Source organism: Mustela putorius, unplaced genomic scaffold (genome assembly GCF_011764305.1).
Source record: "Mustela putorius furo isolate JIRA1106 unplaced genomic scaffold, ASM1176430v1.1 tig00000827_pilon_pilon_pilon, whole genome shotgun sequence".
Lineage (NCBI taxonomy): Eukaryota > Metazoa > Chordata > Mammalia > Carnivora > Mustelidae > Mustela > Mustela putorius.
Window position 1 is genome coordinate 1,801,055 of NW_025421489.1, and position 15,167 is coordinate 1,816,221.

Consider the following 15,167-nt stretch of genomic DNA (forward strand, 5'->3'; position numbering starts at 1 on the left):
TTTCTCACTACTTAGTTGAGAGAAGTTGGGTAAATTACAGTTTCTCTCAGACTCTCCTTTCATTTGCAAAATAGAGGCTGAACAAAGACTAAGTTGTGTTTGATGCTCCTTCCTGTTCTAATATTTTGCAGTTCTTTATTTTTGGGCATGGGGTGGAGTAGGGAAATGATGTGAAAATTTGGATTTATTTATTTATACATGTATGAGTATAGAAAGGCTCATTAGCCAACCAAAGAGTTAATCAAGGTTAGAGGGAAAAAATTCACCTAAATAGCTGAAACTGGTGGTTTTGTCAAGTCAAAAACGAACTTCCAGACTCCGTATCACGTAAAATGATTTACTAATCCATAAAAATGTGATTTTATGTAATTTAACAGGTAGAATATAGTCGAGTTGATATTTTAAAGTCCTTTTTTTTCTCTCTTCTATAAATTATATTAAAGTTTTTAGATGGTTATGAAGACTAATCATTTGTTCACAAATGTATGGACTTCAAATCATGAGTCTCTTTTGAGAATCTGTAAGAAAATGTTTTAAATGCTTTCGGTCTCTGCTATCCAATTATAACAATGCTAAATTTAGTCAGATTTTGGTTTGTCCTCATCTGCACAATGATGATAATCTCTAATTTGGACTTTCCAATATAAGCATTGTTATGAAATCGTCTGTAGTCTAAGATTGCTTAGAAAAGGCAAAAATAACCTTAATTCTTGCAAATCTGAACAACAATATGCAGCATAAAAAGAAGAAAAGGCTCATTGCATAACAACTCAGCAGAACAGTGAATACCCAAAGCCTCCTTCCATGGAGTTACCCAGCCCTGAAAACAATTCTCCTTTATTCAAACACACTTTAAAAAACAACAACTAAAAACTATACGCCCCATAAAACTTTAACAAGCAATTTTGGTAAGGACCACACCAGGAACAGAGAAAGTTGGTAAGATATTTAATAAATAAGGAAAGTGTAGATCATATTTATATCATCACATGATTAGACTTTTTGGCTATATTAGGTTTACGGAATCATCTTTATCACTTATAACAGAGATCTTCCTTGGAGCATAAAGTCTAGTCAAAAGTTACAAAATTCATTTCTGCAAAACCCAGGGAAGTCAATGAGCCTTGGTCCAATAACCAAATTACTTACTCCTCTTGTCAAGAATGCTTTATGCACATGTACCCATGCACATATACACACCCTATGTAGCAAAAAGTTTCCTATCAATTTCTGATACATCATCTCTCATTCTCTCATCTAAAATAAAATTACTTTCCTTACCAGACCCAATCAATAGTATATTTTAATCTCCTTTTTTCCCCTATATCTTATGCTTCAGCCAAATCTTCATTAATAAACCTGACCCCTTCTGTCTTCAGGGCATAAACACTAACTTATTTGAAACCAAGGTACACAGTATAAACTTGGGAACTATATACATATATCTCAAGCAGTTACAGAAAAATATATATTATAAAAGACAAAATAGATAGCTAATTAAGCATGAAGTCAATATAATGAGGTTTCTGTTAGACAGAATTTTTTTGGTAAGTCTTCTTTTCTGTTTTTTTTTTCCCCCTTTCATGTATATTAGAATTACGAAGCAGAAGTGCTATCTTTACATTCTCTTAAATTTCCATTTCTTTCTCCCTTTTTTCTCTGCATCTGACATCATCATTAGATATCTTTCAAAATTGTATACCACTCAATGAAAGGGTCTTCAAAAACTGCATCAACATTTAGCAGCATAAAACTTACTCTTCTTTCATATATTCTTGTTTTCTAGAGTACTTCATCCATTTAAGAGACTTTAAGAATCTTTCCCAGATTTTAGACCCATGCTCATTAATATAACCACTTGATTTGACTAAATATGAATCTTATAAATAAAAATAAAATGAAATTTAGCTAACGTCTCAAAATAACCTTAAGAAGTGTTTTACTGGGGCACCTGCGTGGCTCAGTGGGTTAAAACCTATGCCTTCGGTTCAGGTCATGATACCAGGGTCTGGGATCGAGCCCCACGTTGGGCTCTCTGCTCAGCGGGGAGCCTGCTTCCTCCTCTCTCTCTCTGCCTGCCTCTCTGCCTACTTGTGATCTCTGTCTGTCAAATAAATAAATAAATAATCTTAAAAAAAAAAAAGAAGTGTTTTACTGCCTATTATCACTAAATAAAGTAATAATAATAAGGATCATTATTCATAGTCTTCCACAATCAAGCAGATTCTTCGGAAGCTACTTAAATAGGACAATAGCCACTAGTTTGCAGTACAGGTTTAAATTCATTCAAGTATAACCTCATTCATTCACTCACTGCATATTGACTGTGCTTCAACTACAGTGACAGCTACTCGACTGTGAGCAAAAAAACAAAACAAAACAAAACAAAACTGTATTATCTCCTATTCTCAAAGAACTAAAGTTTGTTCAGGAGAATGACATTAATCAAATAATGGCACTTGTAAGTGTACACTTACAAACTGAGATGGGGGTTGTAAAGAAAGAGCGTGGGATTCCATGAAAAACTATTAAAATGAATTTGACTCTGATTGGGATTCAAGGAAAGAAAGCTCTCTTAAAAAAGTGATATTTAAGTAGAAATCTGAAGGATGACCAGACAAGTTGTTAGTTAGGCAGAAGAAGGGTTAAGATGGCGGGGAGGAGGAAGATAAGAGGACTGTTTCTGAAGGAAAAGCATGTGAAAATGTCCTCTATCAAGAGGCATATTCATTTCTTATTGCTGCTGTCAGATATTATGGCAAACTCAGGGGCTTAAAACAATATAGACTTATTATCTCACAGTTCCAGAATTGAGAAGTTCAAAATATCTCCTACAGAGTTAAAAATCAAGGTATTCTTTCTGGAGGATCTTGGGAAGAGTCTGTTTCCTTGCCTTTTCCAGCTTCTAGAGACTGCCTGAATCCCTTGGCTTGTGGCCTTTTTCATCCATCTGCAAAGCCAGCAAGAGCCAGTCCAATCTTTATCATGATACTTTCTCTTTGGTTCTCTCTCTCCTGCTTCTCATTTTCACTTAGGACCCTTGAACCCATCTACATAATCCAGGATAATCTCTATCTCAAAGTCCTTTATTTCATCACATCTGCAAAGTCCCATTTTCCATGTAAGGTAACATATTTATAGGTTCCAGGGATTAGGACAGTGGACATTTTTGGGAAGCCATTATAACACACCATGAGAGAGATTATGTATCATTTATGAACTGAAAGAAGGTCAGAGTAGGTGGGGGCAGAAAGTGAGAAGAAAAGTGGTATTGGATGAGGCTGGGGAGGTGGGCAAGTACCTCACTATATATAACATCATACACCATATCAAGGGTTTTGATCTTTATTCTAAGAGCAGTGGGAAGCTAGCTATAGAAGTAGTAACAGAGTAGATTTTGTATTTTAAAATACCCTCTGGCTTCTGGATAGAAATTGTATTTAGCAGAGGTTCAGGAAAAAGATGATGGTGACTGCAACAACAGATATTCAGATGATTATTACTCAGATTAGTGAAGTCATTTGGGTCTTTTACTTCCTAATTGGGTGATCCTATAACTTGGGTTAAACATCTTTCTGATAGTTCTATGGGGAAAATGAAAAGTTATGATACACAACTTGCCATTTATACGGAAACAGTCCCATGCGTGTTAAGGACCCTTTGTATTATATCGCTTCTGTTATTAGTTACCATGCATAACTCCATACTAGTAAATTAGACTTCAGTAACATGGATGATTTTATAGAAAAAGTTTAAATGATTATATCCAGATAGATTTCTATCTTAAGAATAAATATAATTCTAGAAGTAGAAGACTTGAATAAATCAAGAACCCTATAAACACTGAGTGGGGAAGAAGATTAGAAAATGGGGTAATGGAGGGGGCAGGATCGAATCACGTTAGAACCTAGAGCTCATTCTAAGAATTTTGGCTTTTACTAGAAGTTAGAATTGTGAACCTTTTGAGCATCTTGAGGTGTGGCATAGTCTTACTTGGGTATTACAACAAGCTGATACTTTGAAAATAGATCATTGGGGGGGGGCGGTTAGTGTGAAGGGACAGAGGCCAGGGAGAGACCATTACAATAATCCAAAAGAGGCTGATTGTGGTTTAGTCCAGGATGGTAACACTGAATGGGGTAGAGGGAGTGGCTGGGCTTTTGGTATGTTTTGGAAGGTTTCTGATGATGTGAGAAAAAGAAAGTTGTTAAGAACGACTCCCAAGTTTTAGCCTGAGTAACTAGTGGAACAGGGTTGTCATCAGTGGAGATAGGGAGACTGACTTTGGGGGTGTAGGAGACCAAGTATCTCAGTTAAGAACATGGTAGGGAATTCTGGTGGACCCTCAAATAGTTGTAGAGTAAGTAATTGAATATGAGTTTGGAGCTCAGAGGAAAGGTCTAAACTGGAGATACGAATTTGGAATTTGGGAGTATTTGCATTTAAATAGTATTTAAGCTTTGAGGCTAGATGAGATCACCCAGGGAGAATGTAGAATCAGAAAGCTCCACTAGGACTGCTGCCTGAGGCACTTAAGTATTAAGAGGTGGGAAAGGAGATTAAGAATCAGCAAAGAAGGCTGAAATGGAGCAGCTAGTGAGGTAAGAGGTAACCCAAAAAGAACATGGTGCCATGGAAGCCCTACCTTTTTCTTCTCTAACATCTACTCATCTTTCAGAGCTCAGTTGAGTGATATTTCATTCCCTGGGCTTAGTTGTCTCTCCTACGAGTCTCCAGCACCCAGTCTCCATAGCCTCTTGGCTTTTTTCAATTATATAGTAATTGCCTGTACTGACTCATCTCATTCTGTAAATTATAAGCTTCCTGAGAGGAGAAATCCAGTTTCTCTCACTCACAAAAAAATTCCCAGTTTAGCATAAGTACTTAACACACAGTAACTGCTGAATATAAATTGGCTGAATTAAATTAGGAAAATTAGTACTTACCTTGTGGTTACAGACAGGTTGCTAGTGTGACAGGAAGAGTCTACTAGGATTATCTATGCCATAATACCGCACACCTATTTACTTTATTTTTGTATGTAACCATCGGGAATTTTTCATCACAAACTTGGCATGTCTCATGGTTTTGATTCAAGTAGAGAGGGAAGGAGACCCTTATTTTATATGTATACGCATATGTATATAGCAAGCATGCATATCGAGCCCACCTTTTTTATGTTAGCTCACTTAAGCAGTTAAGGCTCCTGGCAAATGTGGGAAGAAAAGTATGATTACCTCCACTTTACTTTTTAACTTTATATGTCTATTATATATAGATATGGGCATGTAAACTTGTATATAGACATATAAAAAAGTAATATATATATATGAATAGTTACATATACTATAATATACATACATATACATTTATATAAACATATACACATATACACATATATAAAAAAACATACACATACATAAAATTTTCTGCCTAAGCAAAATAAAACAAATGGCTATTTTAAAAATTCAATTATGTTACTTACTGGAAAGTATAGCAGCAGAGACCCAAAAAGAATGGTTTCCAAGAGGATAAGGCCCGATGCCCTGATGCTCTAATAAATAAACAAATAAATAAATAAAATTTAAAAAAAAAGAAAGAAAGAAAAAAGAAAAAGTTATCGTTAGTTAACATTCCTAGAATGGAAGAACTTATGCTATTGTGACAATACCTGAACTAGTAAATGAAAACTGGCTAATATTTCAGAAGTGAACTTACCTGAACCATGCAAAAAGACTGACTATAAAGGTTGTAGTGGACTTAGTGATTTTGCCAGTGGTGTTACAGAATTTTGTTCTCTAAAATTTGAATCCATGAACAATCTGAGCATCTGAGAACACTTTTTGGAAGATCTTTTCAATCCAAGAAGCTCACAGACACAAAATTTCTTGCTTATATTTCTGAAACATCAACAACAAGTATATACAGAATGCTAACTCTCAGCCATTTCAGAGATACTTGCAGGATGGTTTCAGTGAATAAAACAGACATACACACAAGGTCTTGGCATCTCAGTAATATATATCTCACCATGTCAAAATACCGTCACCCACGCTCACCTAACAGAGCTCCACTATGTGAGTAATATAAATCACACTAAATAACAGAGGTATTTTACCTTGTGAACATGCTTAAATCATTCTTAACTGAAAATTCAATAGACTAAGTTGATATTTTAATAATTTCCTAATTATTTAAAGTTTACTATACATAAATATGCTTAATAACCTGAAGATATTTTGTTAGACTCAAATAACATTCTCTTTCCAAAGCAAAATGACCGAAATTGTGGCAAGAAATAAAAGACTAAATAATTTTATTTTCTAATAAAAAATTTTGCTTCAATGAGTTTAAGTGTCAATATAGAGTAAATATATTAATTAAGAATACAAACATAAAAGCAGGTTATTCTAGAGTACCTGTATTTTTGCTAAATGCAACATGAAATATAAACAAAAATTACACCTGGTGCAAATATTGTATCTTCACAGGAAAACAATCTGAAGTATCAGCAACGGATTTTGCAACAATAAAAAGAAGCTAAAAACCCAAGCTACAAGGGTCCATTACATTAAAACAATGTCAGATAAAAATAAAAATAAAACAAAAATTTTAAAAAAAAGTCATACAATGTCAGATAAATGAAGCCAGAGAAAGAAAAGTATAATATCTCTTCAAAACACAGCTAGGACATTGTTAAGACACAGAGGAATACTCTATGTAATCCCTCAAAAGAACTCAAGGCTTTGATTAAATCTGAGAATTTGCAATGGAGAAACAAGTTTTGTCAGTGAACAGGCTTGATTAAGTGGCTTCTCCCTTAATGAGAATGGTCTTTATGTTAGCTAGCAGATGCATTTTAGCGAAAAGAAAATTCCTATCAGCATGCCTTTAGATGGATTTTGGCTGCTGGAATTTCTAAGATGGCAAATTACATTCATACCTAATTATGAATGCTCCGTTTTTTAAACTTTATAAAAAGAAGACACCAAGAGTGAGAGCCCAAAATATTACATAAGACTGGTTATAAAACAATCTATGCAATATTGTTTAAAGATTTATTTATTTATTTGAAAGAGGGGGAGAGAGTGTGCTCGTGAGTGCGGGGGGAGGGATAGAGAGAATATCAAGCAGTCTTTTCCCTGATGAGGGCAGAGCCTCACACCAGGTCTGATCCCATGACCCCGAGATCATGACCTGAGCAGAAATCAAGAGTGACACTTAACTGACTGAGCCACTCAGTGCCCCCTCCATGCAATACTTAAAAAAAAAGAAAAAAAAAGGATATGAAAAGAAGCTGCAAGGTTTAATGGAAAAGACTTTGAAGTTCTCTTCATCTCAGTTTGATTTATGAAATAATCACTAAGGCCACCTTAAACATCAATGTCTTCACCCATAAAATGGGCACCCTAATAAGGTAAAGACCTTATTAAACCTGAGGGTTCTAATAAAATATAAAGCATACAAAATAGTTGTTATTGTGCCCGATTCTTAGCAAGACGGTACGCACTCTTCAAAGTAAAAAAACAGCACCAGGATGGTGAATTTGAATTCCACAGAAGTAGTAGTCAAAATTTTTTTTTTAATGCTTGGGATCCAAATGACCTCAGAAGAGCCCAAAGTGGGGGTAGAGAACCCAAGTGTTCTTTTTTTAATGAATGAATGAATTTTTAGGGCCAATAGTTTCTTAGCTGCATTGCAACCATTTTTATCATATAACAGCCATAGTGATGCAGATATTCTCAGAGTAAATAACCTGTTTCCTTTTCATTTGGTAATACCAAACAATCTTCTTAACTCTTCACTGCCTTGCTTCTGGATGAGCAGAGGAGACCATAATTTCAAATTATTAATTGGAATTCCAACAAGTGGTTCTATAATCAAATGGAAGGCCTACTCAAAATATGTACTCTTCCTTTCAAAATATTCTTGGGCTGAGTTGGCTTCATGGCCTCACAGAATGAGTAGGTACCTAATAGGCAGGACTTCAGGGACAAAAAAAAGAAATGTCATGTTCCCTACAACATTTCCCCACTGTCTTAGTGATATTGGAAGTTCTTTGAACTGGAAAGAAGCTTTTTATTTTGTACTTGGTGCCAAGGATTAATATATAAATATTATAAGTAGCATGTTGATTTAAGTTCAAAGTGAAGAACAGAAATCTCTTCCTCGAAGTCTAAGTGATAGGATAAGGAAGGAAAAAGGAAGGATTGAAATATGAAGGTGATGCTGCCACTCTGGAAAACAGTATTGGAGGTTCCTCAAAAAGTTAAAAATAGAACTACCCTATGACCCAGGAATTGCACTACTAGGTATTTACAAAAAGAATACAAAAACACTAATTCAAAGGGATACATGCACCCTGATGTTTACAGCAGCATTATCTACACTAGCCAAATTATGGAAACAGCCTTATTGTCTGTCAATTGATGAATGGATAAAGAAGATGTGGTACATCTACACAATGGACTAGTATTCAGCCATAAAAAGAATGAAATCTTGCTGTTTGTAATGATGTGGATGGAGCTAGAGAATATTAATGCTAAGTGAAACGAGTCAGTCAAAGAAACACAAATACCATATGATTTTACTTGTGTGCAATTTAAGAAGCGAAGCAAACAAGCAAAGGGGAGAAAAAAAAAAAGAAAGAGGCAAAACAAGAAAGGCTCTGATGGTTACAAGGGGAGGTGATGGAGGGATGGGTGAAATAGGTGATGGGGAATAAAGAGTACACTTGTCCCGATGAGCACAGGATGATATATGAAGTGTTAAATCACTATATTGTACACCTGAAACTAATATTATACTGTATGTTAACTAACTGGAATTAATATAAAAACTTAAAAAAAAAAAGAAAACTGAAGATGAGAAAGGGATATAATGAGCAAAATAATAGAGCCCAAGAAAGAATTTCATCTCCTTCACAGTTGTGCCTGAGATAGAAATAGTGGTATGGAACCCTTCTAACCAGAATTGCTAACTGAGAAACTCTGAGAAAACGTTATTGAGAGGATCAACAATATACTATTTATTCATTTATACAATATACTATTCATTCAAAACACATACATACAATTAGCACCATATATTTTCTAGATATATATAAATATACCAAATATATATCCAGAAGATATATACCAAGCTGATAACATTTTTTTCTTCTACTGGAGAAGTGGATAGATTTGGGGACAAATCAACTTATTCAAAAATATTTTCATTTCTTTGGTGATGAAGTCATTCATTGCTATGTAATATGCATTATAGTAATTAAATTAAGTAATATTAAAGAAAAGTAATCTAAAATGTCACAGTTCAACTATTGGAAAATTCCACCACTAGGCATCATAATATGCCAAGAAGTCTAAACGAAGGCCTTTCCAACTAATATCTACTTAATAATATTTTATTCAGTATCAGCCTGAGGAATAAAATTAACAAATAGTACTTTTGTAATTTACAAATTTTTGAATTTACAAACAGGTAAATATAGAACTCGGGGAGTTAGCACTGAGCCTAAAACTCTCTCCTTTAGAATCTAGAAAGCCAACAAATATAATTCCAGAATTTACAACAGAGGTGTGTGGGTCCCATCTCATTCCATCTCACCTGCCCCACTTCTTAAACATTCTCAACTGACTTATGAAGGTTTCTAACAGTCAAGTATCCAACCTGTATACTGGAGAAAAGAGCTCATCTCATTATACCAATTTTATTAAATTATGTCAAAGTCAATTTCTAAATTCCATAATCCTTGGATGCAAAGTAGAGAGGCATAAGAAGCAGCACAGCTGCAGCTGTCACAAGATTTGCTCGTGATGTAGGCATCCAAAGGGAGCTAAGTCACTACAAGTAGTAAGGCGATGAGAATGCTGAAGTCTGATCTTTTTCAAAAACAATTAAAAATGGTTTGTCATTATTTTCCTTGATTTTACAAGGACTAACTACTTCATTTATAGTTTTGAAACATTTTTAGCCCCTGGGGAAATTAATGTGTATCTTGCTAAAACAGTGCAGCTCTTCTGAATTACAGCTGATTTCTTTAGTCCTGTGACAATTGAAGTTTCTTTCTATTACAAAAGGAACCTCTGAGCATGAAGGTATTTTTACACAGCTGCACCTCAGAATGCATGATGAAAATATAATAAAGTAATAGAATTATATTCTGAAAAGAATGAAATGGCATAGGTTTGGATCATAAAGCAAGACCATAAATCTGTATCATTTACAAAAAGAATTAGCCATGCTAGCAGAACAGACTTTTTCTAGTTCTTTAGAGAAATCCATGGACAGGGAGATTACAAATAAACAAATGCCTGATGAAACAGTCATATAATAATAAATTGGAAGCAAGATGTAAAAGCAGCCTTAAAGAGAATCCTAACACTGAGAGATATGAGGATGCTATTTTTCAATAATTTTATTTATAGTTATATAAATAAATGAGAACACACTACATCTGGTTTGACAGACTAACATGCAATTATTTTGTCTTAGAAGATCTGTGATGAAATATTGAAAAACCATTCAGATTTAGAAAAAGTTGTCAGAGAACAATTGCCCAAAATGTGTTAGTTAAAATCATATTGGTTTTTCAAAAAAATTATCAGTTATGAAAATGGTACCAAAAAAGCAAAGAATATGTTCAAGACAGAGATTGCTAAAGTGAAATAAAAGCAATTCAGAGAGCTTTATTTTATTTTACTTACTTTAAATTTTCATTCAAGTATAATTAACATATAGTATTATATTAGTTTCAGGTGTATGATCCAATGATTCAACAACTCCTATACATTATTAAGTGCTCATCATATAAATATACTCTTAGTCCCCTTCACCTCTTTCACCCATCCCCTTCCCCCATGTCCCTTTTGGCAACTACCAGTTTGTTCTCTATGTTTAAGAGTCTCTTCTTTCTTTTTTTATTTTGTTTTTTAAATTTCACAAATGAATGAAATCATATGGTATGTATGGGCCTTTCTCTGACTGTTTTTAGTTAGCATTCTACCCTCTAGACCCATCCATGTTGCTGGAAATGGCAAGATTTCATTCTTTTTTATGCCTGATTAATATTTCATTGTGTATATATGCACCACTTTTTCTTGAGCCATTCATCTATTGATGGACCTCTGGGTTGCTTCAGTATCTTGGCTCTTTTAAATAATGCTGCAAGAAACACAGGGGTTACCTTTTCAAATTCATGTTTTCATTTTCTTTGGGTAAATATTCAGTCATGGAATTACTGGATCATATAATAATCTTATTTTTAATTTTATTTAGGAACTTCCATATTGTTTTCCACAGTGACTGCACCAATTTACATTCCACCAACAGTACACAAGTGTTCTTTTTTCTCCACATCTTCACCACACCTGTCATTTCTTGTGCTTTTGATTTTAGCCATTCTGACAGGTGTAAAGTAACTTCTCACTGGGGTTTTCATTTGCATTTCCCTGATGATGAGTGATGTTGAGCATCTTTTCATGTATTTGTTGTCCACCTGTATGTCTTCTTTGGAAAAATGTCTATTCAGTTCCCTGCCCATTTTCAATTGGATTATTATTATTATTTTGGTGTTGAGTTGTATAAATTCTTATATATTTAGGATATTAACCCATTATCAGATGTATCATATACAAATATCTTCTCCTATTCAGTCTTTTTGTTTTGTTGATGGTTTCTTTCACTCTATGAAAGCTTTTTTATTTTGGTATAGTCTCAATAGTTTAATTTTGCTTTGGTTACCCTTGTCAAAGGAGACATATCTAAGAAAAGTGTTTCTATGGCTCAAATTAAAGAGCTTACTGCCTATGCTTTATTCTAAGAATTTTATGCTTTCAGATCTCAGATTTAGGTCAATAATCCATTTTAAGTTTATTTTTGCTTATGGTGTAAGAAAGTGGTTCAGCTTCATTTTCAGTTTCCCAACATTTGCTGAAGAGACTATAATTTTTCCCATTATATATACTTGTCCATTTTGTCATAGCGTCAAAAAGAAAAGGTAGGTTTATTTCTGGGCCCTCAATTCTGTTCCACTCTCTGTGTGTCTATTTTTGTAACAGTACCATACTGTTTTGATCACTAGAGATCTGTAGTATATCTTGAACTCTGGGATTGTAATACCTGCAGTTTTGATATTTTTCAAGAACTTTGACTATTTGTTATCTTCTGTAGTTCCACACAAATTTTAGGATTATTTCATCCAGTTCTGTGCAAAATGCTGTTGATATTTTGATAGGGATTGCACTGAATCTGTAGATTGCTTTGGATAGTATGGAATGGACATGATAACAATACCGATTCTCCCAATTCATGATCATGGAATATCTTTCCATTTGTATATGTTATCTTCAATTTCTTTTATCAGTGTTTTATAGTATTTAGAGTACAAGTCTTCGGGTGCCTGGGTGGCTCAGTCAATTAAGTGGCTGCCTTCAGCTCAGGTTCTTATCCCAGAGTCCTGGGATCTAGTCCTGGCGTGGGGCTCCCTGTTCAGCAGAGAGCCTACTTCTCCCTTTTCTTCTGCCTGCTGCTCTGCCCACTTGTGCTTTTTCTCTCTCTGTCAAGAAAGAAAGAAAGAAAGAAAGAAAGAAAGAAAGAAAGAAAGAAAGAAAGAAAATCTTTAGAGTACAGGTCTTTCACCTTCACCTCCTTGGTTAAGTTTATTCCTAATTATTTTATTATTTTTGGTGTAATTGTGAATGGGATTGCTTTCTCAATTTCTCTTTCTGCTACTTCATTACTAGTGTATAGAAATGCAACAGATTTCTGTATATTCATCATATATTTTGTGCTTTTACTGAATTCATATATGAGTTCTAGTATTTTTGGTGGAGCTTTAAAAAGTTTTCTCTATATAGTATCATGTCATCTGCAAATAGTGAAAGTTTTACTTCTTCCTTACTCATTTGGGCATCTTTTATTTCTTTTGTTGTCTGATTGCTGTGGCTAGGACTTCTAGTAATATGTTGAATAAAAGTGGTGAGAATAGACACCCTTGTCTTGTCTTTCTCCGTATCACTACTTTTTTTGGCCATTTTTATTATTATGTGTCTTGGTGTGGACCTCCTTGGGTTGGTATTGTTGAGGGCCTTCTGTGCCTCCTGAATCTGGAGGTCTACTTCCTTTCCCAGATTAGAGAGATTTTCAGGTATTATTTCTTCAAATAAAATTTTGCCCCCATTTCTCTTTTCTCCTTCTGGGATCCCTATAATGTAAATATTTTTATGCTGGATTTGTCACTGAGTTATCTTACCTTTTCTAATCTTTTATTATTCTTTTTACTTTTGCTGTTTAGCTTGGTTGCTTTCCACTACTCTATCCTCCAACTTGCTGATCAATTTTCCTGCTTCCTCTAGTCTACTGCTTATTCCTTCTAGTGCATCTTAATTTCAGTTATTGAGTTTTTAATCTCTGATTGGTTCTTTTCTATATTTTCTCTCTTTGTTGAATGTCGCACTGAGATCCTCCACTCTTTTCTCAAGTCCAGTAAGTATCTTTCTTTATTACTGTTACTTTGAATGTTCTATTAAGCATATTGCTTATCTCCATTTCATTTAGTTCTTTTGCTATGATTTTGTCCTGTTCTTTCATTTGGGGCATATTCCTCTGAGCCCTCATTTTGTCTAACTTTCCATGTTTGTTTCTTTGTATTAGGAAAGTCAGCTACATCTCCTGATCTTGAAAGTAGTGTTGCCTTATGAAGAAGAGATTCTGTGGTGCCCTGTGGCACAGTATCCCCCATTCACCAGAACCTGGCATTTAAGGGATATCTCCTAAGTATGTTGCATGCACTCTACCATTGTGGTTGAGCTATATTTACCTTCAGTAGTGTCATTTGCAATGGCATTCTCTGCCTGTTGTGGGCAGAGTTTGGTCCCTATACTGTTAAGTGGCCAGTGTCAGCCATCCAGGGCTTATAGTTGGGTCAGACCAGATGTCTGCCCTCAGACTAGTACTGAGGCCACAGAGAACTGTAGAATGCTCCTGGTGTTGTCTCCTGAGAAGTTTTTATTGGTAAGCAGAGCCAGCAATCAGATCAGTTGTCTGCCCCCAGCCATTGCTGGGGTTGCAGTTGAACTGATGTATGCGGTTATCTCCTACAGAGCAAAAGTATCTTTGAAGTGATGATGGTCACTGTCAGCATTGCTTGCAGAATGAAACATGTCAGGTGCTGCTTGAAGGGACACCTACACAGTGGTGTGGGTTGGATGAGGGGAGTCCACAGGAAAATGTAGGGGTAGCGCATGTGTGTTAGCAAGCTAGGTAGTGGGTATTTGAGCTGGTTCCTGAAGGTGTCCTGGTATCTAGGCTGAGCAGGCGGAGGAGAAATGGCACCTCCCAGCCTTTTTGTTCTTGAAGAAGTCTCCTAAGGACCCTACCCCTCCACTGCATGTTTTGAGACTAGTAAATAAGTCTTCCTGTTCACCCCAGGTACTTTCAAACTATTCCTTCTATGCTGCATCTTGGAGGTACTGTTTGTACCTCCTGCTCTTTAACCAGGGGGACTAAGCTCTTCTGGTTTTCAAAGCCAAATGTTCTGGGGACTTGTTTTCCCAGTGTAGACCCCCATGTCTGGGGTATCTGGTGTGGGGTATGTTCTTCTCCCTTTTCCATTCTCATGATATCCCCCATTGTGGTCAGTCTCTAAGACCAGTTTAATTTTTGATTGGAACTGTTTCCTTCCTACCATTTTTTTTTTCAGTGTTCCAAGCTTCCTACCATTTTTAATATGGCCTCCTCCCTACAATTAACTGTGGACAGTCTATTTTGCCAGTCTTCAGCTCATTTTTTGGGTAAGTTCAACTGATGTCTGTTATCTAGGTTGAACCAAGGGATAAGGTGAGCTTAGGATCCTTTTACACTTGCATCTTCTCAAATAGTACCACAGAGAATTTTATAGTCATGGAATAAAATACATGAACTTTATATCCAGGTGGTTTGGGATCTCATCACCGGCCACTTATTAGGTGTGTCATCGTGAGCCAAATGCTGAACCTTCTGAGTTTCTTTATATATAAAATGGGTGCAATGATGTCCCTCCTTGCAGTTCTTTGTAAAAACTGGCAATAACACCGCCCAGCACGGAGTAGGTACTCAGTCAAAGGTAGTTCATCAACAGTCTTTCATGGACATATAGAGTGAGGTCAACAGTCTATCTAAGCTCACTC

At 35.4% G+C, this 15,167-nt stretch overlaps 1 protein-coding gene across 1 annotated transcript in view; it reads right to left on the bottom strand.

The window, feature by feature from the left end:
* GPR158 (G protein-coupled receptor 158) overlaps positions 1 to 15,167 on the bottom strand; it is a 421,977-nt gene that overhangs the window by 133,464 nt on the left and 273,346 nt on the right. The window contains exon 5 of the mRNA XM_013058942.2: positions 5,486 to 5,554. Within this exon, the coding sequence (XP_012914396.1) occupies positions 5,486 to 5,554 (69 nt within the window). The remainder of the gene's footprint in view (positions 1 to 5,485; positions 5,555 to 15,167) is intronic.